Source organism: Fragaria vesca, linkage group LG2 (assembly GCF_000184155.1).
Source record: "Fragaria vesca subsp. vesca linkage group LG2, FraVesHawaii_1.0, whole genome shotgun sequence".
Lineage (NCBI taxonomy): Eukaryota > Viridiplantae > Streptophyta > Magnoliopsida > Rosales > Rosaceae > Fragaria > Fragaria vesca.
Genome location: NC_020492.1, coordinates 827,971 through 855,670, shown reverse-complemented (window position 1 = coordinate 855,670; position 27,700 = coordinate 827,971). Strand labels below are relative to the sequence as shown.

The 27,700-nt window shown below is 38.3% G+C and overlaps 3 protein-coding genes and 1 non-coding gene across 4 annotated transcripts; 1 reads left to right on the top strand and 3 right to left on the bottom strand.

The window, feature by feature from the left end:
* Positions 1 to 196: 196 nt before the first annotated feature.
* Positions 197 to 3,473, top strand: LOC101291306. The gene is made up of 5 exons (XM_004291963.1): positions 197 to 833; positions 916 to 986; positions 1,085 to 2,293; positions 2,412 to 2,531; positions 2,664 to 3,473. The coding sequence occupies exons 1-5, from the start codon at positions 197 to 199 to the stop codon at positions 3,471 to 3,473; spliced, it is 2,847 nt and encodes a 948-aa protein (XP_004292011.1).
* A 369-nt stretch (positions 3,474 to 3,842) lies between these two features.
* On the bottom strand, positions 3,843 to 4,926 carry LOC101315291. Its single transcript, XM_004289597.1, has 2 exons — positions 4,356 to 4,926; positions 3,843 to 4,252 (listed from the first exon to the last, which is right to left on the bottom strand). The coding sequence occupies exons 1-2, from the start codon at positions 4,887 to 4,889 to the stop codon at positions 4,043 to 4,045; spliced, it is 744 nt and encodes a 247-aa protein (XP_004289645.1). The 5' UTR covers positions 4,890 to 4,926; the 3' UTR covers positions 3,843 to 4,042.
* Positions 4,927 to 14,014: 9,088 nt separating this feature from the next.
* On the bottom strand, positions 14,015 to 16,224 carry LOC101315101. The gene is made up of 2 exons (XR_183877.1): positions 15,819 to 16,224; positions 14,015 to 14,237 (listed from the first exon to the last, which is right to left on the bottom strand). It is a non-coding gene; the product is annotated as an uncharacterized LOC101315101 (transcript).
* Positions 16,225 to 22,307: 6,083 nt separating this feature from the next.
* On the bottom strand, positions 22,308 to 26,863 carry LOC101314805. Its single transcript, XM_004289596.1, has 5 exons — positions 26,749 to 26,863; positions 25,618 to 26,043; positions 24,061 to 24,107; positions 22,987 to 23,955; positions 22,308 to 22,779 (listed from the first exon to the last, which is right to left on the bottom strand). The coding sequence occupies exons 2-4, from the start codon at positions 25,931 to 25,933 to the stop codon at positions 23,008 to 23,010; spliced, it is 1,311 nt and encodes a 436-aa protein (XP_004289644.1). The 5' UTR covers positions 25,934 to 26,043; positions 26,749 to 26,863; the 3' UTR covers positions 22,308 to 22,779; positions 22,987 to 23,007.
* Positions 26,864 to 27,700: the final 837 nt, after the last annotated feature.

Here is a 27,700-nt window from a genome sequence, read left to right as displayed (position 1 = left end):
TAAGGTGGAGATTTTGGACTCTTCCAAGTTTTTTATTGATTCCCTGATAACATTGCCGGACTCTGGTACTTGCGTTCGCATTTCTTGGTTGTATGGCCCTCCGTACTTTGAGGACAAGGCTGATTTTTGGGACTTCTAGAATTCACAATCTAGAGGTGATCAGGTCCCCTGGTTGATTATAGGGGACTTGAATGAGATGCTATCCCAATCAGAGAAGGTTGGTGGTGCACAGTGGAATCCTAATAGGCATCAGTTCCTAAGTGATCTCATAGTCTCTTGTAATCTGTTTGACATTGGTTTTGCTGGTCAACAATTTACTTGGGCAAGAAAGGAAGGTAACACTATCATCCTACAAGAGAGATTAGATCGGGCCTTAATTGATGAGAACTGGTTGTTAAAGTGGCCAGAGACCAACCTGTCTCATTTGACACGTCTGGGCTCTGACCATACTCCCATTGTACTTTCTACTGATAATGTTAGCAGGAAAGGAATTCCTCTTTTCAGATTTGAGTCCTATTGGGCTGAGGAACCTGAATCATCTCGAATAGTGGAGGAGTGTTGGTTGGGGGTTACTAATGGGAGACCCATTAGCACTTGGAACTCTAACCTAAACCGATGCAAAAAAAGTCTCAAAAGCTGGAGTAGAAGCAAATTCCCAAAGAGTTTAAAAGTGAAGATAAAGGCATGTATCGAGGAACTTGATGATCTACAGGTTTTGGAGCCTTTCTCTAGTTCAGATAAACAAGTTGAACTCAGTTCGAAATTGAGCGAGCTATGGATCAAGGAGGAGAAATTTTGGCATCAAAGGTCCAGGGTCAAGTGGCTCAAGTCGGGTGATTCGAATTCTAGATTTTTTCATCTCTCTACACTTCAACGAAGGCAACGTAATTGTATTCTCCGGATTCAAAATTCCAGGGGTATTTGGGTTTTTGGAGAGGATCGGATCAGAGAAGAGTTTGAACATCAGTTCCAAGGGATTTTCACAAGTGAGGGTCCAAGAGATTGGGGAAGGGCCCTTATTGGTGTGTCCAATCTGGTTACTAGTGATATGAATGCTGATTTATTAGCATCTGTTTCTCTCTAGGTTGAATGGGATTTCCTAGAGGCTGCTCTGCTTCAATTTGGATTTGCTAGACCATGGGTCAATCTGGTACTTGCGTGTGTATCTTCAGTTTCCTTTTCTATAGTTCTGAACGGTAAACCAGGCAGGTATTTCTCTCCAAGCAGGGGTCTGAGGCAGGGGGACCCCTTATCCCCTTATTTGTTCTTAATCGTTAGTGAGGCACTCTCTCTAAGGTTAACAAAGGCAGTGAATGAGAAACATCTATTGGGGATTAAGCTTTGCAGGGGATGCCCTACCTTATCTCACCTATTTTTTGCCGACGATGCATTATTCTTTGTGAAGGCTACATTAAGCAATGTGAGTAAGCTAGCTGCTATTTTTGAGGAATACTGTAGAGCTTCGGGGCAGGTGATTAGCCGAGAGAAATCAAGCATTTTCTTTTCTCCTAACACCCCAGCACAAATGGCAAGACTAATGTGTGAGCTTATGGGATTTGTGGAGGTGGAAAACCCAGGAAAGTACCTGGGATTGCCTACTATATGGGGAAGATTGAAGAAAGATGCTCTCAGCTACATCACAGAGAGAATTAATCGAAAACTTGATGGTTGGAAGGAAAAAAATCTCTCTTGGGCTGGAAAGGAGACTCTCATAAAATCAGTAGCCATGGTTATTCCATCGTTCCCCATGTCATGTTTTCTATTGCCTAAGTATCTTGGCAATCAAATTAATTCGGCTATTAGTAATTTTTGGTGGGGAAAGAGCGAGTCCATCAACAAAATTCACTGGATTTGCTGGGAGAGCTTAGGCAGGGCCAAGGCAGTTGGTGGGCTCGGTTTCAAGGATCTACACCATTTCAACCTGGCACTATTAGCAAAGCAATGCTGGAGAATTTTATCTCAGCCTAATTCTATGTGGGCTATGGTTCTCAAAGCTCGGTATTTCCCTAACACAGGGTTCATGGAGGCTGGAAAGGGTCATAGGCCCTCTTGGAGTTGGTCCAGCATGATTGCAGCAAGAGATTTAATTGCCAAAGGTTGTTGTTGGCAAGTAATGAATGGCAAATCTATCCGTATATGGCAGGATATTTGGGTTCCTCCTCCCCATGTTGGAGCTCTGATTCCAAATCCATCCCAATCTACACTTCCTCCTATGTCTCATGTTCACACTCTGATCGACTGGAATCAGAAAAGCTGGAGGTTAGATATGATTGCAAACCTATTTCAGCCAGAGGTAATCAATCTCATCACCTCCCTACCAATTGGGGACTGCAATGCACAAGATAGACTTATCTGGCCTCACAACAAGGCAGGGGTATAGTACAGTTAAATCTGGTTATCATTGGGTACAGGGAATGTCTATATCATCTAGTTCATCTAGTGCTACCTCTTCTCACTCTATCGACAAGAGGATCTGGAAATCAATTTGGGCAATTAAAACTCTTTCGAAGATCCGGTTGTTTCTGTGGAGGGTTCTATGTAATGCTGGGCCAACTCTACACAACCTATGCAAGAGGAAACTTACTCGCTCCCCTCTTTGCCCAATTTGTGAATCTGAGGAGGAAACTTTTGAGCATATCACTTTATTGTGTCCTTGGGTGCAGGCTATTTGGTTTGGTTCCTCACTCGGATTACGAATTGACAGAACTAGCATAACTACTATAGACAGTTGGCTCTTGAAATCACTAGATTTACTGGCAAATGTAAGTGAGAGGAAAAACTTTCTAACCTCTTGGAGCTTCATTGTCTGGTGTATTTGGAAGAGTCGATGTGCATTTGTATACCGTGGTGTCTCTGTATGCCCTCGCTTCACCATCTCATCGGCATCTTTACTGGAGAATGAATTCCGGTCTGCAAATGTACCGGTCCTCGGAACAACAAATCATAGCCCACCCGAAACTATCCCCACTACTTGGTCGCCGCCGCCGGTGGGATGGGTAAAGGTGAATAGTGATGCGGCCTGGTTACCTTCGTCATCGGCTGGACTGGGGGTGATCATCAGAGACTCCAGCGGAAGGGTAATCGGAGGTTTGGCTGAAGCTGCAGTCATCCCTTCCGTTGAAGGCGCCGAAGCCGAGGCCATCCTTAGAGGAGTGGAGCTAGCAATTTCTTTGAACCTGAAACAGATTATTGTTGAATCAGATTCCAAACAATTAATCTCAGAACTTTTGAGTTCATCTGTGAGAAGCTGGAGGACTTACCCAGCATTGGAGACAATAAGAAGACGAAGTCTGATGTTTGATCGATGTACTTGGAACTGGACACCAAGATCGACAAATCAAGCTGCTCACCATGCAGCTATGCTTGCCAGGCGGACTGAGGATCCTCTGCGATGGGCTGAAGAGCCACCTCTTTCCATGGTTTCTGTACTGCGCAATGATGGCTTGCCGTGTCCCCCGCCGGCGACTGATTAGTTATGCAGCGAATTAGATGATTTCTTTCTGTTATTAGGCACTACCGTTTGCTATCTCCCCAGGTTTTAGTGGAAGTGTCCTATCTGATCTATTTGTATTTTGCTGGTGCCTGCTTTATTGAGCTCTTTGCTGGGCTTTGCCTTTAATGAATTAATCATTCTAAAAAAGAAAGAAACGCTGTAGTTGACTGCTAACCATGCCAGAAACGAAGCTCCAATATATTATGCACCTACCTGGCTAGGTATCTGAAAGAACCGGATGCCTGACTAAGATCGTGTTCTTCTTGTTCGTTTCTACTTTGAGATAATGGTTTATAAGATTGTGTTCCGATCAAACCATGAGAGATATGCAAGTGCATGCCAAGAGACTAAAGCAAACCCTTGCAATTGATTCAACTAATGAATACACAATTACAGTAACTAAGCAAACTTGTTTATTACATTAATGCCTTCCCAGGCATCAACTAATTCACACCCAGCTAAGCTAGCTAGCTAGACACGAACACGTTATAGTTTATGATACAACTAGCTGCACTAAGCACACCATGCTAAGCTCGACTCGATCGATCATCAGTGGGCATGGTGACCAGGCAACTTCTCCTTGATCTTCTCCATCATGCCTTTCTTCTCATGCTCTTGTGGAGTAGTCGTTGGGGTCTTGAAGGTTGGCCCCGCCTGCGGATGCTCATCCTTGTGCTTACCTCCAAAGGTTTCCTTTATCTTCTCCTTCAGTCCCTTCTTCTTCCTAATCCTCCCTCCTTTCCCGTCATCCTCCTCCGACTACAACACACCAAACGAACAATTCAAATTCGTTAGTGTCAAGTCTCAGATACAAACTCATGCATGATATAAATATAGATCAGTTTTTGACAGACTGTCTTACAGAGCTAGAGCTAGAGCTGCGACGGTGTTCACCGGCCACGCCGGTGTGGCGTTCCTGGTGAAGATGCTCACCTACAGTTTTGGGTTTATCGGTTACGTGCACGGCAGCCATCAGACCAACACCATCACCCGCAGTCATTCCCGGCATGTGAGCACCAGTGCCCGGAACATGAGCACCTGTACCCGGGACATGTGCACCTGTCCCCGGAACATGTTCACCTGTACCCGGGACATGTATGCCCGTCCCCGGAATGTGTGCACCTGTGCCCGGAACGTGTTGGCCGGTGCCGGGGACATGAACACCGGTGCCTGGAGCGTGTGTCCCCGTGCCAGGGATGTGGAGACCGGTGCCTGTAGAGCCTTGTGTACCGGTGTGGTGCTCTCCGGTACGGATGGCTTGGCCTTGTGCGCCCTCGGTGGTGGCGATGCCAGAGAGGTGTATGGGGCGGCCTAGCTCGTCTGTCAATTGAACTGGGTTGCCATACTGGTCGGTGAGCGGGACGGGGTTGCCGAACTCGTCTCGGATTTCAGACATTTTTGGGATTTCAAGTGTGATATATGAGAGAGTAGTCGATAGTGAACGAGCAAGATAATTTGATGAGGCTTGGGGCTTGGTAGCTTGTTTTAAAAGAGCAAAAAGGAGGACGGTGGAGTTGCAGAGAAGGGTGTGGCTTCCATGCACGCTACACGTGGAGTTTCAGAGGGCAGAAAAAGCCATGAACAGCATGCAGATGCATGGATGGCCACGTCAGAATGAGATTCCACGTGGGGCTCTATCCAGGTGACACGTGATTACAGTAAGTTGTCGCTATTTGGTATCGGATTGGATAGGGCAAAAGGAATCAATCGAACCAAAAGTATGATATTGCCACAGATAGATGGATAAACATGTTCTTCTAAGTAGGAAGGAAATTCTGCTACACAACGCTGTTAGTAAAAGCTACTTCTAATTAAGGCCCAGTTTGGCATTGAGGTGAGACTAATCTGTGGTCAAATAAATCAGTTGTGAAAATAATTAATGTTAAAAAAAATCAGTAAAATATTTGGTAAACAATGTGTTTAAATGGTTGTGGTCATAAAAAGTAGTTTTGGTGTGTTGGGTAAATTTTAATATTTAAATTATATGACTATTGTAAATGACCAAAATGAACTTTGAGATTAATTCTCTTCGTCTTTATCCAAAAACCTTTCGACCAAAGAGAATCGTCCTTTTCAATTTTGCCCAGAAACCCAAAGCCTTCATCTTGTCCACTAATCCCAGACCAACCCTACCCTCTTTGAAGCTCTAACAATAGCAACCATGTCGATTAGGGTTTTCTCCTCTCTCTCTCTCTCTTCTCTCTCTCTCTCTCTCTCTCTCTCTCTCTCTCCTCCTCCTCCTCCTCCTCCTCCTCCTCCTCCTCCTCCTCCTCCTCTTCCTCATCACCTCCCCTATCCTCCAAGTCGCGAGGGGTGAGTCTGACTCGGAAGCAGGTTATATATAGGAGGTTGTGGAAGAGAATAGAGATCTTGGGATTGTAGGTGATGATGTCTAGGGTTTCGGGGATGCAAGTTTAGTCCAACACCGAGAAATGACCATGGGCATTCTAGGCATAGATGAAAAACTATTAACTTGCACCGATTCCATTTTTGCGTTCAGAGAATGTGAATATGAAAAAGCAGGGTCCGAGCTGCTTCTCAATTTTGCGGTTACTGACCGCAAGTTTTATAAAAACATAATTCTTGCCGAGTTACCAAACATGTCGGGAGTCAGAAAAAAATAAATATATACAGTTTTTTTCCTCAAAACGCAATGCCAAACCGGCCCTAAGACACTTTTCCTATACCGAAAAATAGGCAGAAGACTAAGGCTGCACTCCCCTTTCACATGACTCCACTTTTGTCCATTAGCACATAAGACAACTTATTTTCTTAGGATATGGAATTCACTTCTTAAATTGTAATCTACACACCTGTTTTTTATTTTAGTTATAATTTTTATAAAAAGACAAAAGTTAAATCATTAAATATAAAATTTAAGTTACTACAAATAAAAAGTAAAAGTGTAGATTACAATTTAGAAAATGTAGATTTTATTTCTCATTTTCTTTCTCTGTGTTAGAAGCATCCTGCATGAGAAGAAGAAATTTGTCTTCATATATCACGTGCATGTTAAGTTTGTCTTCATGTATCACATGCTCTTGCATGACTTTTTATCTATTTATGCATGACATATTATACATATTTGCAAAAACAGCAGATATGTCTTCTAATGTATTAGATAAGCAAGAATTTGAGCAACAAATAAAGAAATTACAGAACCTTAAAGTAATTAGACCTTCAAAATCTAGGCATAGATCAACATCATTTATAGTTAGAAAATATTATGAGCTTAAAAGAGGTAAAGCTAGAGTAGTGTATAATTATAGAAGGTTAAATGACAATACTTATGAAGATAGTTATAAATTACCAAACAAAAATGAGCTAATCAACAAGATTCAAAAGAGCAAATATTTTAGCAAATTTGATTGCAAATCCGGTTTTTGAATTGATTGGCAAATTAGATTAGATGAAGCATCAATAGAATGGACATCATTTACTTGTCCAGAAGGACACTTTGAATGGCTTGTCATGCCATTTGGTTTTAAAAAATGCACCTTCAATTTTTTAAAGAAAAATGGATCAAATATTTAAAAAGTATGATATATACTTTTTGTACAGGAGTGCGGCTATTGGGACCTCCAAATTTACTCAGTATATATCTCATTCTCTCTACATCTCTATTTTACTTTTAAATACAAGCATTTTCTCATTAGACCTCCTTTCAAATTCCTAAAATAGCCTTGTTTATGTAATTCACATATATATTAGTATATTACTCATTACACCTGTTTTTCACTCACTATACCTCCAATTCTTTTTTTTTCTTTTTGCATCCGAATATCCATTCCTGACTTCCATTCTTTAATATTTTTTTTTCTTTTTAACGCAAACCTTCATTCCCGACCTTGATTTCTTCATTTTCTTTATTTTTTGTATTTTGATATTTTGCATAAAATGTCACTAGACATTCATTTTTTGATCAAATTGTAAGAAATAATTTTCAATGACATCAATTTTTGAGAAAAGTTCATTCGAATCATGAATAATACTATTTTCTCTTAAAAAAAAAAAAGGATTGTGTCTCAAATTTTATTTATCGGTTATCAAGAGAATATTCTTACGTGAACTATTCTATATTTTTGTTACTTTTGTATTTCTATTTTACATATACTTTTCTTTTTTTTGTAAGTTTACATTTTTTGTTTTTATAGTCATGATGATAAATTATTTTAATAATTGATAGATCATAATTTTTGTAAAAATATTATGATACTTATTTATTTATTTTTTAATAATTGATAGATCATTAATTTTGTAAAAATATTTTTTCACTTTGTATAAGCATGTGACATGTATGATAATATAAATATATAAATGCTTTAATAAGTATGTGGTAAATTAGAAAATAAAAATCAATAAGAAAAATAATAAAATGCAATCCATTATTATTGAATTAGAAAGTTTAGAGAGAATAAATGTAACATTACTTTTTGTTTAATTAGTGTCCTTAATAGTCATTATATAAGAGGATAAATATGTCATTTAATAATTCACAATAGAGTGAGGTTAAGTGAGCAAACTTGGAGGTCCCAATAGCCACACTCTTTGTACAGTATATGTAGATGATATACTTATACATGGCAAAAATAGAAATGAGCATAGGAAGCATTTAGAAATAATTTTGCAAGAATTTATAAATAATGGCATCATTATTAGCAAAAACAAAAATAGACTTGGAAAAACAAGATATAGATCGAGTTCTTATGGCAACTTTAGCAAACTCTCTTTTTAGCTTTTAGCTATTTTAGAGAGCGTGTTTAGTTTTTTTTTTTTGATATTTTCGGAGCTCCAGCAGACTAGCCAAAGTTTATTAGAGCATTTTTAGCAATATTAGCCATTTTTAAGTTAAATTTTAGTCAAATTAGCTAAAATGTCATTTTGGCTAGCCACTTTAGAAATTGGTGCATCAATGCTCTCTATTTTAGCTAGTTTTACATCAACATTATTCTTCAAATAGAAATTAAATACTTTAAATATATTATATATCACGTAAAATATCTTACAAGGAATGTATTAAATTATAGCTAGCCTCATCTGAGTCATCTCGCTCTCTATATTTAGCTAGCGAGATAGTGAGATAGTTAAAAGTCATAATAGTTAAACTTTAGCTAGTCTGCTGGAGCTCTGAAAATATAAAAAACAGCTAAACACTCTCTAAAATAGCTAAAAGCTAAAATATTTTAGGCATTTACATTAAATTAGGAACAATACAATTACAAGAGCATATAGCTAAGAAAGTTCTAGAATTTCCTGATAGATTAGAAGATAAAAAGCAGTTTTTTATTCTAGGCTTAGGAAAAAAAATAGCAGTTTTGCACAGCAAGATTAGCAAAACTGGCCAAAAATATTTTAATACTAAAGATATTAAACTAGTTCAGCAAATTAAACAAGAGATTACTCAATGCAACTTAAACCTTTAGCATTACCATTAGATACTACTTACAAAATAGTAGAGACCGATGCATCAGCATTAGGTTGGGCATGAATTTTATATTAGAAAAAGCATAAAAAATTATCAAAATCTGATGAGTAAATTTGTAGATATGCATCATGTAAATTAAATGAGATACAATCTCGATTACCAGCAACATATTTAGAAATATTAGGCATAATTTGACACGACCCACCCCGAATTTCACCCTGAAACCCGGAGTAAGTCGTGCGGGGACCACCTCCAAGGAAAATTTACCGAAAAGATTGGTAAAACCTCCTTTTGAAATGGATAACCCTAACCCAAAAAAATTTCCAATTTACACTCTTACTACAGCACGTCCAAAAAATATAACACACAATTATCCAGCTAAATAAAAGCAAATATTATCCTTCAGAAATTCTAAACATAAAGTCAACCGACCGAGCACACCACCGAAATAATATACAATAATCTCAAAGTATTCAGAGCTACTAGACACTAGCGGAAGCAAGAAAACACTAGTAGGTTAAACAGGTAACCTACTGATGAAAACTGGCGGAAAAGCGGGTAACTATGCCTCGTCTCCTACTAGGTCCAACCTGAACTCTGCAGACTGGGCAATTTAAAACGAAGAGCCCAGGGAAAAACATGTGGAACAGTTAGAGTGAGTGGACAAAAATAAATTAAAATAAAAGTATTTCTTTGTGCTTCTCCAATTTAATTTCCAAATAAAATAATACTGCATGCAATCGCTCAAAAGCGCTCAACTCAAAAACTGGCAACTTCACGACCAGCACCGGCTAGTCTCCAAAACTTAATAAAATACAACCTCTCAGGCTAAATTATATATAAACATATATAAGTGTATGTATTTACACTCGTCAGACTTCTTGTATGAATTCTAAGAAAAAATTAGAAAAATAGAAATTCATACAAGGCTACTACGCTTGCGTCTAACGCTCACGTCACACCATAATGGAATTGTACCTCAGTCTGGCGGAAAAAGCACAAGTGTATATACGTGTGGACTCCCTATATGAAAACCTAAATAAACCAAATAAGAAAATAGTTTTCATATAGGGCTACTACGCTTGTGTCTAACACTCACGTCACACCATAATGGTATTTTACCTCATTATGGCGGATCAAACACGTATGGCTAGCTAGCATTTATATATACATACTATCATCATAAACATCCAATAAACATATTCACCGAAAATCTCATTTTCGGGATCTCTCCAAAGGAGGAAAATTGCCAAATATCTGAGAAATAAATAAATCTTAGGAAAAAAATAAATGATCAACAGATAATTCATCGCATGCTTTTCACTTAAAATAAAGGTCCACTCACAAATTAGGCCTAAGCCTAATGACGCTCCGACGTTTAATCTGCTCGGGCCTCCTCTCGTCCTGTTCCAAATATATAATTAATTTCCCACCAAAAATCCAATAAACAAAATAAGCAAAATTAAACGTGAGCCTCCCACACACTCATCATTGCCCAAATTCGCCATTCTTAACTCAATACGGCTCAAACTTCGCCGAACATACCGGCAGCCGTAAAAACAACTTCCCACAGAATACGACTTAAATCCTATGGCCGGATTCTACATTAATTAACCGTCAAAAATACCAAACCTCGGAAATTCACAAACCTATCCAAAACTCATCCAAAAATTCTATAACTCACTTCAATAAACTCTCCTTAATATTCCAAATCTAAAAACATTAAAATCTCCCAAACAGCTTCGGCGCCGGCGCCGGTTCCGCCGGCAGCGGCGGCCGGAGGCCGATTACGGCGACCTCCAATTTCTACCAAATTTTAACAGAATAATCCTCTTATCAAGCACAACAACTTTCCTAACTAGCACTTAGTCCAATTCTAAGGCTAACTAGGGTAATCGACTAAAAACATCCAAAAATCCCTAGAACTTCAATTATACATTTCTCCATAACCACAACGAGATAGACTTATTCCTTTTGAGGGGATACTCACCTTGATGAGAGCTACAAAATGAGCTAAGAATTGCGAGTTTTGGTGGCCGGAAATGGGATTTCCGGCGAAATGCTTCCCGGCGTCTCCGGCGAGTTAGAGGCTCGGGGGCTAGGCCGGGGAGGGAGAGGAGGAGATGGGGGTCTGAACTGGGCTGGAGCAGCGGCCGGACGCTGGCCGGACGGCGGCAGCTGGTGGCTGGGAGCTTCCGGCGGAGAGGGGCTCGGGGAGCTCGGGGAAAAGAGGGAAGGGAGAAAGAGAGAGAGTGAAGGAGGATATGGGCTGCTCACACCCGGTCCATAACCCTTAAACCTAACAAATTTTACCCACTAAAAAAATACCTCTTTTTACCACCTCAAAATTCACTCTTTTAGATAATAACTTTTTCATGCTAACTCCGATTTTAACACATAGCATGTCTACGAACTCGTATTAACGTCCTCTACAACTTTCATGAAGAAAGTTTCTCCAAATTCTAAAAGGAAAAGAAAGTCAACTTTAGGGTCCTTAGGTAGTAAACGGTTATTCAACACGGTAAAAGACTAAAATAATACCAAAGTAAATAACCGTAAAATAATTTAAGAACCGGGGTGTGACATAATTAATTCCCTTGAAGCATTTTTTTTTATTCTTACATGATGAAATATTTACAATTAGAATTGATTGTCAAAATGTTGTTTCTCATTACAATAAAATTACAACTCATAAGCGAGCAGCCTGTAAATGGGTAAATTTTGTAGATTCTATTACAGGAAATGAGTTTAGACCCTAATTTGAGCATATTAAAGGAACTGATAATACATTAACAGATATCTTATCAAGACTTATTTTTTGATACAGATATGCAATTCTCAAGAGCATCAGCATTAGCATCTTCTAGCAATAGACGAGCATCCAACTATGTACCATTCAATGCAACACCTCAGTAAGCTTACCAGTCAATGAGCATAGCAGCAAGACCACAATTAAGGCAAGTAATTCCTACTCACATATATGGTAATATACATATTCAAGAAGTCATGAATCCAAAATACAAGTATAATACCCATGAGCAATTAATTACTGATCAAGCAAAATGTTTTACTACATAATTTCTAGAGTCTTAGGAACCAACCACCAAACATGGTTATAGGACTTGAGAAATTAGTGAGAGCATTGGAGCAAGAATTTATGGACTATAACAGTACCATAAATCTCCTTCATTTTCAAATTGGTAGTCTTGGAGCTGATCAAGAGTCTTTATGTACAGAGCATAATTCCTTGCTAGGAATATATAATAAATTAGTAGAAAAGCATGAAAATTAGTTAATCTCTATGGAATAACTACTTTTGAAAAGAGCAACTTACTGGAGCAATTGAACTTTGAGTAAGGGAAAGTAGTGAAAGATAATGAATCAGAAGCAACAGAAAATCTTTGGGAGGACTATATGAATGATTACATAAATTGACCTGTTAATTTTAATGAGCAAGTGAGCATGTATAATCTGCAAGTTTTAACTCGAGATAATTTTAGACAGCATCTAGATGTTAAGCAATTTTTTGCCAGCACGAGCAAATGAAACTTTATAATCTGCAGTAGGCTATACAACAATTCCTTTTCCATTTATTAAAGAATCCTTTATCAGGATTCGATGTTCATAGCAATACATTGTCATCCTAATAAAGTTGTTAATTATAAATCTTGGGGGCAAGCATAAATATGATGGAGCATAGGACTTTACACTGAGCATGATAATCAAACAATCCAGCTAACACTTGGGTTACTGCTAGAGCATGGATTTTTAACCAAAATATATTTTCAGCAGGATTATCATATTTATTCCTTTCCAAATGGGCTTAAGATTATTTTGCAATGTGTTTAACATCTAGGACCAAATGGGAGCAATATTGTCTTAGAAGTAAACAGTATTCCTCTTTGGAAATGCAAGCTCTATAGCAAGCCTTCTTTATGAAGTTGCTCATAAACCTCTTTGGTGGTCTTGCATTTCCTGATATTTGATTATGGTTTAGGACGGCTTAATCTTTGCTTGTTGTAGAGCTTGGTGTATTTGCCTTGTTAAAGCAGATTAAGATGGCTGCCATCCCAAATCTCGTGATGCATTATATGAGCAGCTCGAAATTTCGGAATATCTTCAATTGTGGGGTTGCTGTCTAGGATTGGTCCAGCTTCTGGTATAGTATAATCTCTTTTCATGATGGTGACGTTGTGCTTTACTTGATCTGGATAAATGCTACTCGAGAATAATGCTGGAGGAATATTGTTTACTTCTAAGGTAATTATTGCTCCCATTTCCTCCTAGATGTTGAACACATTGCAAAATAATACTCTTAAGCTCATTTGGAAAGGAATAAATATGATAATTCTGCTGAAAATATATTTTGGTTAAAAGTTCATGATTTAGCAGTAACCCAGGTGTTAGCTGGATTGTTTGATTATCATGCTCAAAGTGTAAAGTCCTATGCTCCATAATATTTATGCTTGCTCCCAAAATTTTATAATTAACAGATTTATTAGGATGACAACGTAATGCTTCGCTATGAACATCCAGTCCTGATACAGGATCCTTTAAGAAAAGGAAAAGGAATTGTTGTATAGCCTGCTGCAGATTATAAAGTTTGTTTTGCTCGTGTTGACAGAATATTGCTTTAACATATGGATGTTGCCTAAAATTATCTCAAGTTAAAACTTGCAGAGTATACATGCTCACTTGCTCATTAAAATTAACAGGCCAATTTATATAATCATTCATGTAGTCCTTCCAAAGATTTTCTGCTGGTTATGTTTCATTATCTTTCACTACTTTCCCTTGCTTAAAATTCAATTGCTCTAGTAAGCTGCTCTTTTCAAGAGTAGTTATTCCATAGAGATTAACTAATTTTTCATGCTTTGCTACTAATTTATTATATGTTCCTAGCAAGGTATTATGCTCTGTGGACAAAGACTCTTGATCAGCTTTAAGACTACCAATTTGAAAATGAAGGAGATTTATGGTCTTGTTATAGTCCATAAACTCTTGCTCCAATGCTGTCACTAATTTTTGAAGTCCTATAACCATGTTTGGTGGTTGGTTCCTAAGACTCCAGAAATTATCTAGTAAAATATTTTGCTTGATCAGTAATTGCTCATGGGTACGTATTATACCTGTATTTTAGATTCATGACTTCTTGAATATGTATATTACCATATATGTGAGTAGGAATTGCTGGCCTTAATTGTGGTCTTGCTACTATGCAATTTGATTGGTAAGCTTATGGAGGTGTTGCATTGAATGGTACATAGTTGGATGCTCTCCTATTGCTCGAAGATGCTGATGCTCTTGAGAATTGCATATCTGTATCAAAGAATAAGTATGGATAAGATATCTGCTAATGTATTATCAGTTCTTTCAACATGCTCAAATTAGGGTCTAAACCTATTTCCTGTAATAGAATCTACAAAATTTACCCATCTATGGGCTGCTTGCTTATTAGTTGTAATTTTATTGTAATGAGAAACAATATTTTGACAATCAGTTCTAATTGTAAATATTTCATCATGTAAGAATAAAGAAAATGCTACAAGAGAATTAATTATGACTAATATTTCCAAATCTGTTGCTGGTATTCGAGATTGTATCTCATTGAATTTACCTGTTGCATATCTACAAATTTGCTCATCAGATTTTGATAATTCTTTATGCTTTTTCTGATATAAAATTCCTGCCCAACCTAATGCTGATGCATCGGTCTCTACTATTTTGTAACTAGTACCTAATGGTAATCCTAAAGGTTTAAGTTGAGTAATCTCTTGTTTACTTTGATGAACTAATTTAATATCTTCAGTATTAAAATATTTTTGACCAGTTTTGCCAGTCTTGCTTAGGAAAACTGCTATATTTCTTCCTAAGTCTGGAATAAAATTTCCAGCATAATTTAGTAATCCTAAAAATGCTTGTAACTGCTTTTTATCTTCTAATCTATTAGGAAATTCTACAACTTTCTTAGCTATATGCTCTTGTAATTGTATTGTTCCTAATATTTGGATGACTAACTATTATGAGCAAGTATGAACATGGGATAGCATAGTACTTTGCATTTTGAGCATGATAATCAAACCATCTAGCTAACACCTAGTTTATTACTAAAGCATGAGTTTTTGACCAAAATATATTTCCAACAAGACTATCATATAAATTCTTTTTCAAAAGAGCTTAGGAAAATTATTTTTCAATGTTTGCAAAGCTTAGGAGGTAATGGAAGCAATATTATCTTACAAATAGATCGCATCCCTCCAACATTATAATCCAACAGTTTTTATCTAGATCGAGCCGGGTACAATATTACTATTATGAAAGGAGCATATACCATACTAGAATATGGGCCAATACTAGATAACATCCTCACTATTGAAGACATTCAAAATTATCGAGGAGCCCAGATAATCCATCATGATATATATTTTGGGACGATAATCATCTTCATCTCTTCCAAGACAAATATACCAAGTTTTATAGCAAATATCGATTAAGCAGACCAAAGTCAGGATTAAACATCAGACAATGCAAGGTCACTAAAAAGGTTTATGTGCAATTACACGAAGAAGGCTTGGATGTGCTAGTAGCAATGGAAGCAGATAATGATTATTAGGAGAATCTAGATGATGAAGAAGCTCACAACATCTAGATATGATGCAAGACTGAAGAAGGCAAAGATAGAGTGAATAAATAAAAAGCAGAGCAGATAGAGCAAAAAACACAGCTTGAGAAGATCACTATCATCGCATAAGAGCAGAAGAAAGCGGAAGATCACCATCACCGCATAAATGAAGATAGCATGGAGCAGGAAAATCTGAATTTTAAGTTTGTATGTATTAGGCAAGAAAAAGAGACAAAATAAGAAAACCAGAAAATTAAAAGGTTCGAAGAGGAGCCTACTTGTGTGTGCTAGTAGTATTCGCTACAGTCTTCTCTTCAAACTCAACAAAAAATCAGGAACATGCAAACACGAACAACTGCGATTACTGCTATCTTCACCGTATTATTGACATGCACATGGATAGTATGAACATCTGCTGCTTCTCTTTAACAGCTACCTGCAGCTATCAGCTACTACTTGCTCGAGGAGAATATTCTCAAGTGGATATGTCTATGCTTGAGGGCCGGGAATTTATTTAAGGTTGAGGAGATATGTATATGTGATTGAGATAATCTGAAAAAGTTGTTAGGAATTAAGAAAGCTTTTATGGATATCGGAAGGATTACAAATTGAGAGAGGGTTTGTACTGAAATTTTTTCTTCCCTAGCGTACTGCCTTCCCCTATTTTTTCTTCCCTCGCGTACTGCCTTCCCCTTTCCTTCTTTTGCCTACTTATACTAGTTAGTGTACTAAACCACCGTAGAAACTTAAACAAGTGTCTAATGCATGCAAATAAGTACAATATGCCATGCAAAATTAGACAAAAGGACATGCAAAGAACATGTGACGGATGACTCTCTTGTTTGTCTATACAAGATGCTTCCAACAAAGCATGCACAAGCTAACAAAAGAAACTAACACATATGTTAATTAAAGGACAAAGGTGGTGCAATCATGTGAAAGGGGAGTGGCTGCCTTGATGATGGACAATGGTACTGTGAATATCGCCAATTCGCCATTGTTGGAGTACGTAGGAGAACTCACCTTTGGATTAGTAGTCACTCGATCGTCACTCACTTTGATTCATGCAATCTCTACTCCATCTCCAACATCAGTATATATGAATATGATCTATGATGATGGAGGAAAAGAAGTTCGGGTTGGCATATAGACCATATTGGATGAGGTAGTAGATTAGGGAGTTCTCTTACATAGATACATAATCTAGGTCCATCACAATTCATCTCGTATAATTGTATGTGATGCATGCATTTTGGGTATAGCTAATTTATTTTTTGAAATGAGTTCGCAAAGGAAGGACGAGTATGTGAGCTTGTTTTGTGTGACAATGTAAATTAAATTTGTACGCTAGCTGGTGAAGCTTGAGAGTGATGCTGTAACGTAAAAGACATGAATACGTACTCACAAAAGCAACGTAGTATATATCAATGTATGATCATCACATTCATGCAAGAAAGTTACGGGAAATGGCCAAATGGGAAGGGTAACAAATGAATCTAAGTCATAGAAATACTCGAATGCGTAGAACATGTCCTGGACATGTAAGAATCCAACGTAACATATATGTCTAGTAATAACTAGGTGTACTTAGAAAATCCAAATAAAGTGGCAAGTGCAGAATATGCTTTGCAAGTGCTCGATATGGACTACGTACAATGAGAACTGCTAAAGTGGTATATATTCAATCTCACATTATCACCTACCAATGCACAAAATCAGGATACAACACCAGAAACAGTCTTGAAGAGGCAAATGACAAACCGAGATCAATCCTTCCATCTTCCCCCTACTACAGAAAGAATTTTTCATCCGACTGCATGTCAGGCTTGATCGAGTTCTGCACAAGGTGCATGTAACAAGGAAAGCAAATATTTGGTACATTTTTCTTTTATTGCCTATTCTACCTGGCTGGGAACACTAAACTTAACACGTTTTGTTGTGTACCATTTCTTGTATAGTATGATAATTAATACTAATTAAGGAAAAATGTTCATTTACTACTAATTTTAAAGACATTCCAATAAAAATCATTTTCCAATGCTCATTTACACATTTAATAAAAAGACAATATTATCCTTCATATATATCCAACCTTACCTCTTCTCTCTCTCATTTACCCGATCATGCCTCTCCTCTCTCTCATTTACACCACCTCCCTCCGCTCCCTCCCTTCCTCCAAAGCCGAAGAGCACGCCAAACTCCGCCACAACGCTGCCGACCTACTCTTCATCACAGGTGAAGTTTTCGGCGTTCCTTCCCTAACGATCAAGTCCGCCTCGTTCTACTACAAGACTGGCGTCAAATGGCACGAGCTTCGGAAGTTCGATCTCGCTTTGTCGTGCTTTGAGAGAGCCACCGATCTGCTCTCGAAGATTGGAATCGACACAATCTCCGACGCCGGCGAGAAGAAGCTGTTTCTGGATTTGAGCATCGCGAGGTCAAAAACTGACTGGGAGGTATCGAACCAGAATCTCGTGGTGGCGCTGCTGAACCGGGCCACGAGCTTGTTGTTCGGGTCGCCGGAGCACTACAAAACCCTAGTCAATCAATACTCGGTGTTCGGAAAGAGCAGAGAAGGGAAGGCTGGAGCAGAGACGGCGAAGGGAGTGTTTTTAGGGCAACGGTGCCACGTCAGCGCTAGCGCGGCGGTAAGGGTTTCTCACAGGGTTCTTAGGGAGAGTTGCAGTGAGGGATCAAAAGTGAGGGCTAAGGTGGTTTCGGAGCTTGTATCTGATGACAGAGTGGTGGCTCTCTTCTCTGGTGAGGCTGCTGCTAAGTAGAGGACTGCAATGCATGTTGTGCTTTGGAATTGGTAAGGTTCTTTGTTCTATTGCAACTATTGAACTTTGGAGTTTGGACTTTTTAGGCATTCAATTCAATTGGTTTGTTATCTGAACTTTACAGTGTTGTTGATCATTTCCGGTTGAAAGATTATGTAACAAGTGCAAACCTGTTTGAGAAAGCAATGCTGTATATCCTATTAGACATAGAGAATCGAATTCTTTGAGCCATGGGCTTTTATGCATTTGGGGGGTAGTAACGGGGTTTCTGAGGTCAGAAAGTTAGTTTTTAAGGGTTAGAAAATGAGTTTCTACAACATTTGAAGCTAATAAGTCGATTACTAGGGGTCAGTAACTGAGTTATTGGGGATTACTGGGGTCAATAACTGAGTTTTTTGGGTCAGTAACTGAATTTATGGGGTCAGTAACTGAGTTTCTAGGGTAAGAAACTGAGTTCCGGTGATCGGTTGCCGGAGTGACAGAGTTACTAGGGGTCGGTAACTGAGTTTTTTGAGTCCGTAACTGAATTACTAGGGGTCAGTAACTGAGTTTTTTGGGTCAGTAACTAAATTTATGAGGTTGGTAACTAAGTTTCTAGGGCTAAAAACTGAGTTCCGGTGATCGGTTGCCGGAGTAACTGAGTTACTAGGGGTTGGTAATTGAGTTTTTTGGGTCAGTAACTGAATTTATGGGGTCAGTAACTAAATTTCTAGGGTTAGAAACTGAGTTCCGGCAATCGGTCGCCGGAGTAACCAAGTTATTGGGGGTCAGTAACTGAATTTCTAGGGTCAGTAACTGAATTTCTAGGGTCAGAAACTGAGTTCCGGCGATCGGTCGCCGGAGTAACCGAGTTACTGGAAGTTAGTAACTGAGTTATCGGTGACCGAAAAAAATTCCGGTGACCAGAGTTCGACGGCCGGTGTTCTGAGATCAGGTGAGCTGCCGGTAAAGTCTTTCCTCTCTCTCTTACACTTTCTCTCTCTAAGCATATATAAGGACCAATAGTAAAAATGTCTCAAAAATATTATTTTATTATAAATTTAATAAATATTTGTGTATTTAGACACAAATAAGTTAATTTTTCATTTAAGAGTCCCGTTCACCTGGTCAGCTACTGACCAGGGATCGTTTGGTCAATAGACCGTTAGATCAAGGCAGTTTCGATCTAATGGTTGTGATTTAATGATTCTATTTAAATAAAATTTATAATTTATTTATGTCTTCTTCATCTTCTTCATCGGAATAGAAACGGACGTCTTCAACTCTTCATCTTCTTTTTCAGTTTACGACGTGTTCTCCTCTTCTCCTCCTCCTCTTCTCTTGTCATCTCACAAACAATCCATAAAACTTGCTGCAAACCTAGCCTGGATTCACCGGAGACGGAGACCCAACGAGGAAGCCCGTCTTCTCCTCTTCTATGTGGTTCACAAAAGTTGGGGAAAATTCCAGATTCGTTTCGCGGGATACTCGACGAACTAAGCTATAGGATAATTGGGTTTGAAGAGGAACAAAGTTGATGATAGGCTACTGGAGTATTGGGTTGAAAGAGGAAAAATTCTGGGGCTTTTAGAATAAATGAGAAGAGAGACGGAATTTGCTTGTATTAAAGAGGATGAGAAGAGAAGACGACATGGTTCGGCGTTGGGTCTCTGTCTCCGACGAATCCATTCTGGGTTTGCTGAAAATTGTATGGTTTTGTGAGAATTAAGATGACAAGATGACTGTGATCGGGAAAAAGGAGAAGATGTCTGGGTTTTCTTGGTTGGGAGAAGAGGTGTGTAGATAGATGAAGTAATTAAAAAAAGAATTAAATTCAGTTTACCCCTATAAGGTTTATGAGTAACTTTATGTTAATCCTTATACTTTTAATTTCATCAGTTTACCCCTCAAACTTTTGAATTTTCATTAAGTGTGACCAATATCCTATATTATGTCCAAATCAGACGTTAACTGCTGATAATTTTAACCTTAACTGTGAGGCCCGTATTTAGAATATGGGCAAATTAGACCTTATATGTTCAAATCGGACCTTAACTGTTAATAATTAATGGTCAATTCAAACAGAATATGAGAATTTGGGCACGGCAGACAGAAATTGAAGAGTTCAAAGGGTAAACTGATGAAAATAAAAGTGTAGGGACTAACATGAAGTCACCCCCAAACCACAAAGGGGTAAACTGAATTTAATTCTTAAAAAAAATATAAGATGATATTTAATTCACATAAGAGTCATTAAATCTCAACCACCGGATATAGTTCGGCTTGATCTAATGGTCTATTGACCAAATGTTCCCTTGTCAGTTACTGACGAGGTGAACGGGACTGTTTATTTAATTAGGGTCAAAAGTCTTATTATTATTAGAATGGGGTTTGACTTTTATTTTTTGATGCAAATGGACATTTTCCCTAATTAATAACATGTATGATACAGAGAAGGCTAAGTATATATACGTCTCAGGAGAAAGAAACGAACTTCATGGACCAGCCTGGACGATTGTTCGAAAAAACATGTATCATCCTATACCTCCTTTGGAGCGATCCTTATCTCCTTTCCGAATAGGCTGTATAACTTCAATGGGAACAAACAAATACCAGATCCAAAGTTTAAGATTGTAGATTACGAAGGTATTCAAGTCCCAGTGGGCAGTGGCACTGTGCAACTCCATGCAGTACGTTTTTCACCGATAAGTAGCGAAGATTTGACATCACCTGTTTTTCTAAACTAATCTTTTTCGACGAGGGAAAATTGAACAGCTCCAAGTCTCCAACCTCTCCAGCTTTACAAAGCCTCGGCGGAAACACAACTTTTACCCAACATATGCATCCAAAGATCAAGCAAGTACTTCAATTTTGAGGTAGTAAATCCTCTTCAAGTCTAGACCAACGTACGCAGACGCACAGATGCATGAGGCTGTGTAGTGAAGAAAACCAAGGAAGTACGTTTTGCAGTGTGCCAATCAAATAATTAAAGCGTCCGAAGGCGCGGAAGAGGGGGACATTGTGCTTTCACTAGAAGGATTTCCTCTTCATTACTTGCCATTAAAACCATAGATTGAAGTAGCTAGCTTCAACTTTTCAATTGAGGACCAAAGGTCAATCTCATCTCTCTCTCTCTCNNNCTNNNTNCTCTNTCTCTCTCTCTCTCTCTCTCTCTCTCTCTCTCTCTCTCGATATGCCGATGCTCTGAAGTCGAGTCATGTTGTCCCCTATTGATTCAAGACCGTATGCAAGACCGAAATTTTCCTTCTCGGCTGTCGACAAAGCAAGCTCTCGCATCAGATCATGCATCTTAACTATAGCTAGTTTCGGCCTTCCTGTACCATTTCTCTTTACAACAGAGCTCCATAAGATTGTCGTCTGCAACAACTTCTGGTGTGATCCCTAGCCTTTCACATGTTCAGCAAAACCTAGTGAGCCTTTTTCTCTTGATTACACAATCTTTTGGGAATAGAGAGCAATAGAGGAAGCAATGTTTCAACGGAGATGGCAAATCATTGAAAATCATGAACAAGATGTTTTTCACAGGGTCTAGCAATGAATCTTTATCTAAATGCCAATTGAAGCTGTTGAGGACTTTGTCCCATTCATCCAGTGACTAACTTCTTAGAAGACATAAGAACATAACCTACAGACACAATAGCCGAAGGAAGGCCTTCACACTTATCCACAAGTTGGCAAGCTAATGACAAAAGCTCAGAAGAACAAGCTTGATAATGCTTTCTTGCTGAAGAGCTCCCAAGCCTCGTTCTTTAGCAAGGGTCGAATAAGGTGAACATGGCTTTTAGCCTCATTCCTAAGTCTCTGATTCTTGCAACCCACAATTTCTCTCCTATTGCTGCGAAGAGTTGGCATTTCATATTACTATCATTCAGTTAAATCGATGTTGAGAATGGTGACATGGGCATGGCATCCACAACTCATCCAACCTGGGTCCTGGGATTATGGTTTGCCACAGAATCTATCAATTTGTAAGAAAAGTAAATGAGGATATAAGATTTCTGAAATCAAATCATCAAATTTTGAAGTTTCTAGGTGTTTTATCCCCTCCCTCTCAGGCTCTCACTCTAATCAATATCTACAACAAACAGAAATCACATAGTGTATTACAATATACCCTTGTATGTTGTAGTCAGGGATGGCAATGCTATTTGGCAAGTCCAGGATCCATCTACCATACATAATTTGATAAATTCATGTATGAATGCAATCAAGCAAAAAACAAAAGAATCTGTACAAAATACGAATATCAGAACATAGACTGTTTATGAATTTCCATTTCTAATTTTTTTCACTATAAAACACTGTTCTATATATTCATGTTTCATCTTTACAGTGTAACTCCAAAAGCTAACCCTGTTGAATGTCAAGACTGTATGCAGTTGCAAGAGTTTACAGTGTCATGATACGTGTGCTCTTCACAATCCAACTGAGATTTCAAAAGAAGACCCAACACTGGAATCTGTATAAAATAAAAAATATAAGTCCAAAAAGAACCAAAAAAAGAAATCCAGTCCACGAAAGACAACATAGCTCCCATATTTGGACACAAAATTTTGACTTCAGTGCCAACTAAACCTAATCCAGAAAATACCAGGTTGATAATTTTGGTCGTGGGGTAAAAAGTAATATAGCTTTTTAATAATTACATGAAAACAGTTGGGCTCACCTGTAACATCGCTACGTATGCTCACATCTTTATAGATTTTGCCCAGAAGAACCCCTTCTTTCTGGTAGAATGATTCTCCGACAGGGTCCGAGCACTCTTGGAGCCAAATGAGAGCCGTCTCAGAAAAGGCTTTCCCGAGGAACTTCTCATGCTGGAACTGGATGCCATTTTAGGACCCTTTCCTTGATGTCCACTGCCTTTCAAGCGATCAAACACAACAGAATCACTATCAAGATCTAGCACTCGATTCCTTGACCTCCTATTTCTAGCCTTTAAATCCATTTCAGCTTTCAATGCTTTTTCTGACAACTTATGGATCTGTTTCTCCCCAAAGGTGCAAACAGGGCAAGCTGGGTCATACTTGTTGATATCAGGCGTCATATGCTCCAAACACTCAGCATGATAAGCATGCCCACATGTTAGAACTGCAACCACAGAAAGCTCATTGTTCGCAATAAACTTTTGGCCACTCCATGAGGATTTCTCAGTTAACAGCTTTGAGCAAATCCCACATGTCTGCAAATCAACAGAGGGGGAGGCTGAAATTCTGCTACTGGATCTGGTAATCTTCTCACGATTAAAGCCAAAGGACTCACTATCAAAAGACCACCTTTCTCTATTAGATGTGGCCATGAGCTCAGAAAATGCATGCATAGACCAACTATCTGACGACCCACCACGGGATCCCCTAGCTGATTCATTGCTCCATGAGGGGAGCGTTACCCTATCTTCAGAAATTGAGTGGTAGCTTGGTGATTTGTTTCCTGGAATGCGGCTGTCAGATACTTGCCTTAATAGCTGATGTCGAGGAGAATAGCGAGGCCACTTTGACGGGGTTGAGCTAGCAGGAGGCAGGTGATATTGGGATGACAATGGGGACGCAGACAAGGATGAAGTAGAAGGCAATGAAACTGATAGCTTTGCAGGAGACGGATATGACACTGTTGGGGAATCAGTTGACTCCTTTGTCTACAGATTAATCCACAAACATGGGAATTAGAAATAGAATATTTTATGGAAGGCTATATGGTGCTTAAATCATTGCAGACAGTGCCTCACCCGCATATGATCGACCTGATCTAGACTTGCATCCATGGAAATGTTTCCTGAAATAGATTGATCTGCCATAGACATGTATAAATATATCAGTGGAAAATGTCACGGCAACAATTAACATGTAAAAGGGGCAGATTCAGCTAAAACATATTTTAGTACTTCCATCTACTAACCAAGCACCCCCAATTATATCACTTTAATAGTAAACCAGAGAAAGAAACAGATAAGAGTATGTTAATCAGGAAGTAAAATAATTTACTTCGAATTATATCATATGGTGTATGATGGAATCGTCCTGAGATATCAAGCTACATTTCAAGATAATAAAAACAGCCCAAGGAGCTTCACACATAAGTCGTATAATTCTATAAGGGTAGCTTTCCCAGGAATTAATATAATTACTTTTTGAAAAGCTGCCGCATGTATGCAATCTCATCTTCTTCTAAGAACCACAAAGACAAGCTTGCTTTAAAAACAAGGAAATAGGCAACAGAATATTGACCTATCCTACTTACAAGCCAGTCAGAGGAAATCAAAACAACCAATCAACCAACATCGCATTTAAGATTGGATACCAGATTAGTGTTTTAAGTTACAAAAAACAACTGTTTCATTAGGAAAAGCGGACTACATTTCGGAATACGGAAAGAACACAGCCTTGGTGATAGAACCTTGAAATCTCATCCTTCACCTTGATTCTTAAGGAAGTTCCATTACCAACAGCCAATTGGCTAGACAGATTTTAACACCTATTGAATATAGAACCATGTAACATGTATAATCGGTTATAAAATGCTTAAACTTTATTAAAATAAACAAAATCATGAATCAAAATGGAAAAGCCCAAAAAATCTCCAATCTACGTTCAAGGATTTTTAACATGAAACTATAATCCATTCGATTAGTGTCTTTCTCTAAAAATTCTATCCTCATCCTCATCAGTCAAATTTGGCAACATATGGCTCACCATAGTCAACCTTAGCTTGGAGTACTCTGGCTTCCATGTAAACTTGTATCTATTTGGTTAATTATGTCAGCACTCAGTACTGAGCACTGTTATTTGGACTAAATGCAGATAGACCATTAGAAATGTGTACTTCATAAACTCAATAACCTTGTTACATCCAAACTACTTCAATAAGACAACATTTACAAAAATATGGAAAGATATCATTTTTTAGTTGGTTGCCATCCTTAATATTTTAGAAGGAAACTGATTAAGCCTGAACTAGTTGAAACCTAGGTAAATCAAATTACTTCACCCTCTTTTGTACTTCAGCCATTAACTTTTTTTTACTGGATGCAGAAATTGTTTGTACAAGTTGCCATGCTTCCTATAACCATGTAATCCTGAAGACAGTATGGCACACGCAAAATGCTCAGCCAGCTAAAAGTGTATATGACTAAGACAGCATAAGTGCATAACCCCACATGACAGTGCAAGAAAGAATTTGTAATCGACTAATCCTCTATCGAACCCGTGAATTTCATTACAAGAACTTTGGCGAAGGTGGAAAGCAAAATCTTGAATCAAGTATAGATTTCTGAATCAATAAAAAAACCATAAAAATTTACCTGAAGCAGGGGTTCTCACACTCCCAGCAGTTCCTTCAGAAACTAAAGACTTATGTGTGGTATGTCTTCGCACATGTTCCAACGGACTTCCCTCTTCCGATACACAAGCCGACTCAAATTTAGCTTCAGATCCATCATTCCTGCTAATCCCATCAGAAAGCCAACTTACAGAAGTCTCTTCACCAGCTACCCCAACTCTATTATCCCACCGAAAGCTCCATGTGGGTGAATACCGAACATTACGATGCAGATTCTCACTATTAGCTCTGTTTGTTATCGTCTTATCCCTAGCAGCAACACAACAAGCAGACCCCATATCCTCCAAATACACTGCACTCTTTTAACTTACAATACTAACCCTCAGCTACAACACGCATGCTCAAACTCAAAACTCAACTGATAATCACCGCATATATAGTAGCTCCTCTGCAATTACACAAATGAAACAAACCATCATGAACACCATCGAAAGTATAGCAAAGATGCAAATATCATTAAAGGAGATAACTCCCACACTACACAGCGTGAACGAAAATCGTAATCGTCACAAATTCAGATCAAAATCAAATGAATAAAAGGTTTACCCGATGACTCCGAATTAAATAAAAAATTTAAAGCTCTTCGACTTTCCAGCTGAATACACAGTGAGAGCAGTAATGGGGCTTAATAGTTACTATTGAGCTAAATATATAAAACTGTCAAATAAACCCCTCTAGTTCAGTGTATAGCTTCAAGAACTAGACAAAAAACAGTTCTATTATAATTTTGTTTTCCCATTTTTTTAGCAACAAAAATGAAAACACCGACAACAACAACAATAAATTAAAATTAATTGAAAATATATATACGGTTCCTGGCTTCGATTCAATCTGCTACTCTCAAGGAGCACACTCAAAGATTAAGTCCAACTCCAAAAAAAAAAATCAAAACAAAAATAGCAAATATTGAGCTCGCTACATAGGTCAGACGGAGGATCCGGATTTTATGCAGAAAATATGGAAATTCATAGTCAAACACCACGAAGCGTTTCGAAATCCAAAAGAAGAATAATCCCTAGCCTCTAAAATCCAATCACATAATCACTATAATAACAACGATGTATTTCAATACAGAGCGCAATCAAACACAGACCTTGCCGTGACGGAACCGCGCATTCGGAGAGCGACGGGAGGCTAGAGAGAGAAAGTGAGAGAGAGACCGGAAAGGCTGCTGCTGCTGCTCTTCGCTCTTTGTTGTTGTTGTGCAGAGAGAAAAAGAGAGAAAAAAGCGAGTGAGGTCGTTTTGAGGGGAAGGTTTTGGGGGTTAACGGCGTTGCGGCGTGACGGCGTTTGGTGACGCAATCGTCGGCGTCGTCTTTATTCGATTTGCGAGATTAAAGTAATTAAAAGCGTGGTGAGTTTGGGTTGTAGTGAGCTTACAGTGGTGTGGAGAGCAGGTGATTATTGGGGGGGTTTGTAGGGTGTGGGTGTCTTTTGCAGTACTCGGAGTGGGTACTACGCATTCCGTGCTTTTCACGTTCCAGCAAAGTATCATGGCGTTTTCATTTCCGCACTGCAAAAAATTGAAGAAAAATATCTTCAAGAAATTCCTTATTCTCTTCTATCTCCTTTTATTAACACTACATAAAATACCCGTAATTAAAGAAACTTGATTTTGTTCTCTTTGTGGATGGGTAGGAATCCTAGGGTTCCTAATGAAGTGTGTTATCCGGTTAATGTTGTTATTGGATACTAAGTTAAGATTCGATGAAATAAGAATCACAAGAGTAAACAAAAAATGTTTTTTTTAGATTCAAGAAGTCCAACTTGTGAGTATAAGTGGTTATCCTACTTTGTATACCGCACAATGTGCTTTTGACATGTTGTGCCAAGTCATTGTTGGTAACTAAAAATGGAAATTATCAATATAACGCTTTTTAAAAACCTCAATGAGAATTAGAAGATGTCATCTTTTTTAAAGCTTATGATGTGTTTTTTCATGTGTTGGACTCGGAAAATGTTACACATTAGAAAGTAAAAGTCATAAAGCAATTGTTTGTTTTGTTGAAGAGGTTAGTCGAGTAAATGCTAATTTGGTTGAACCA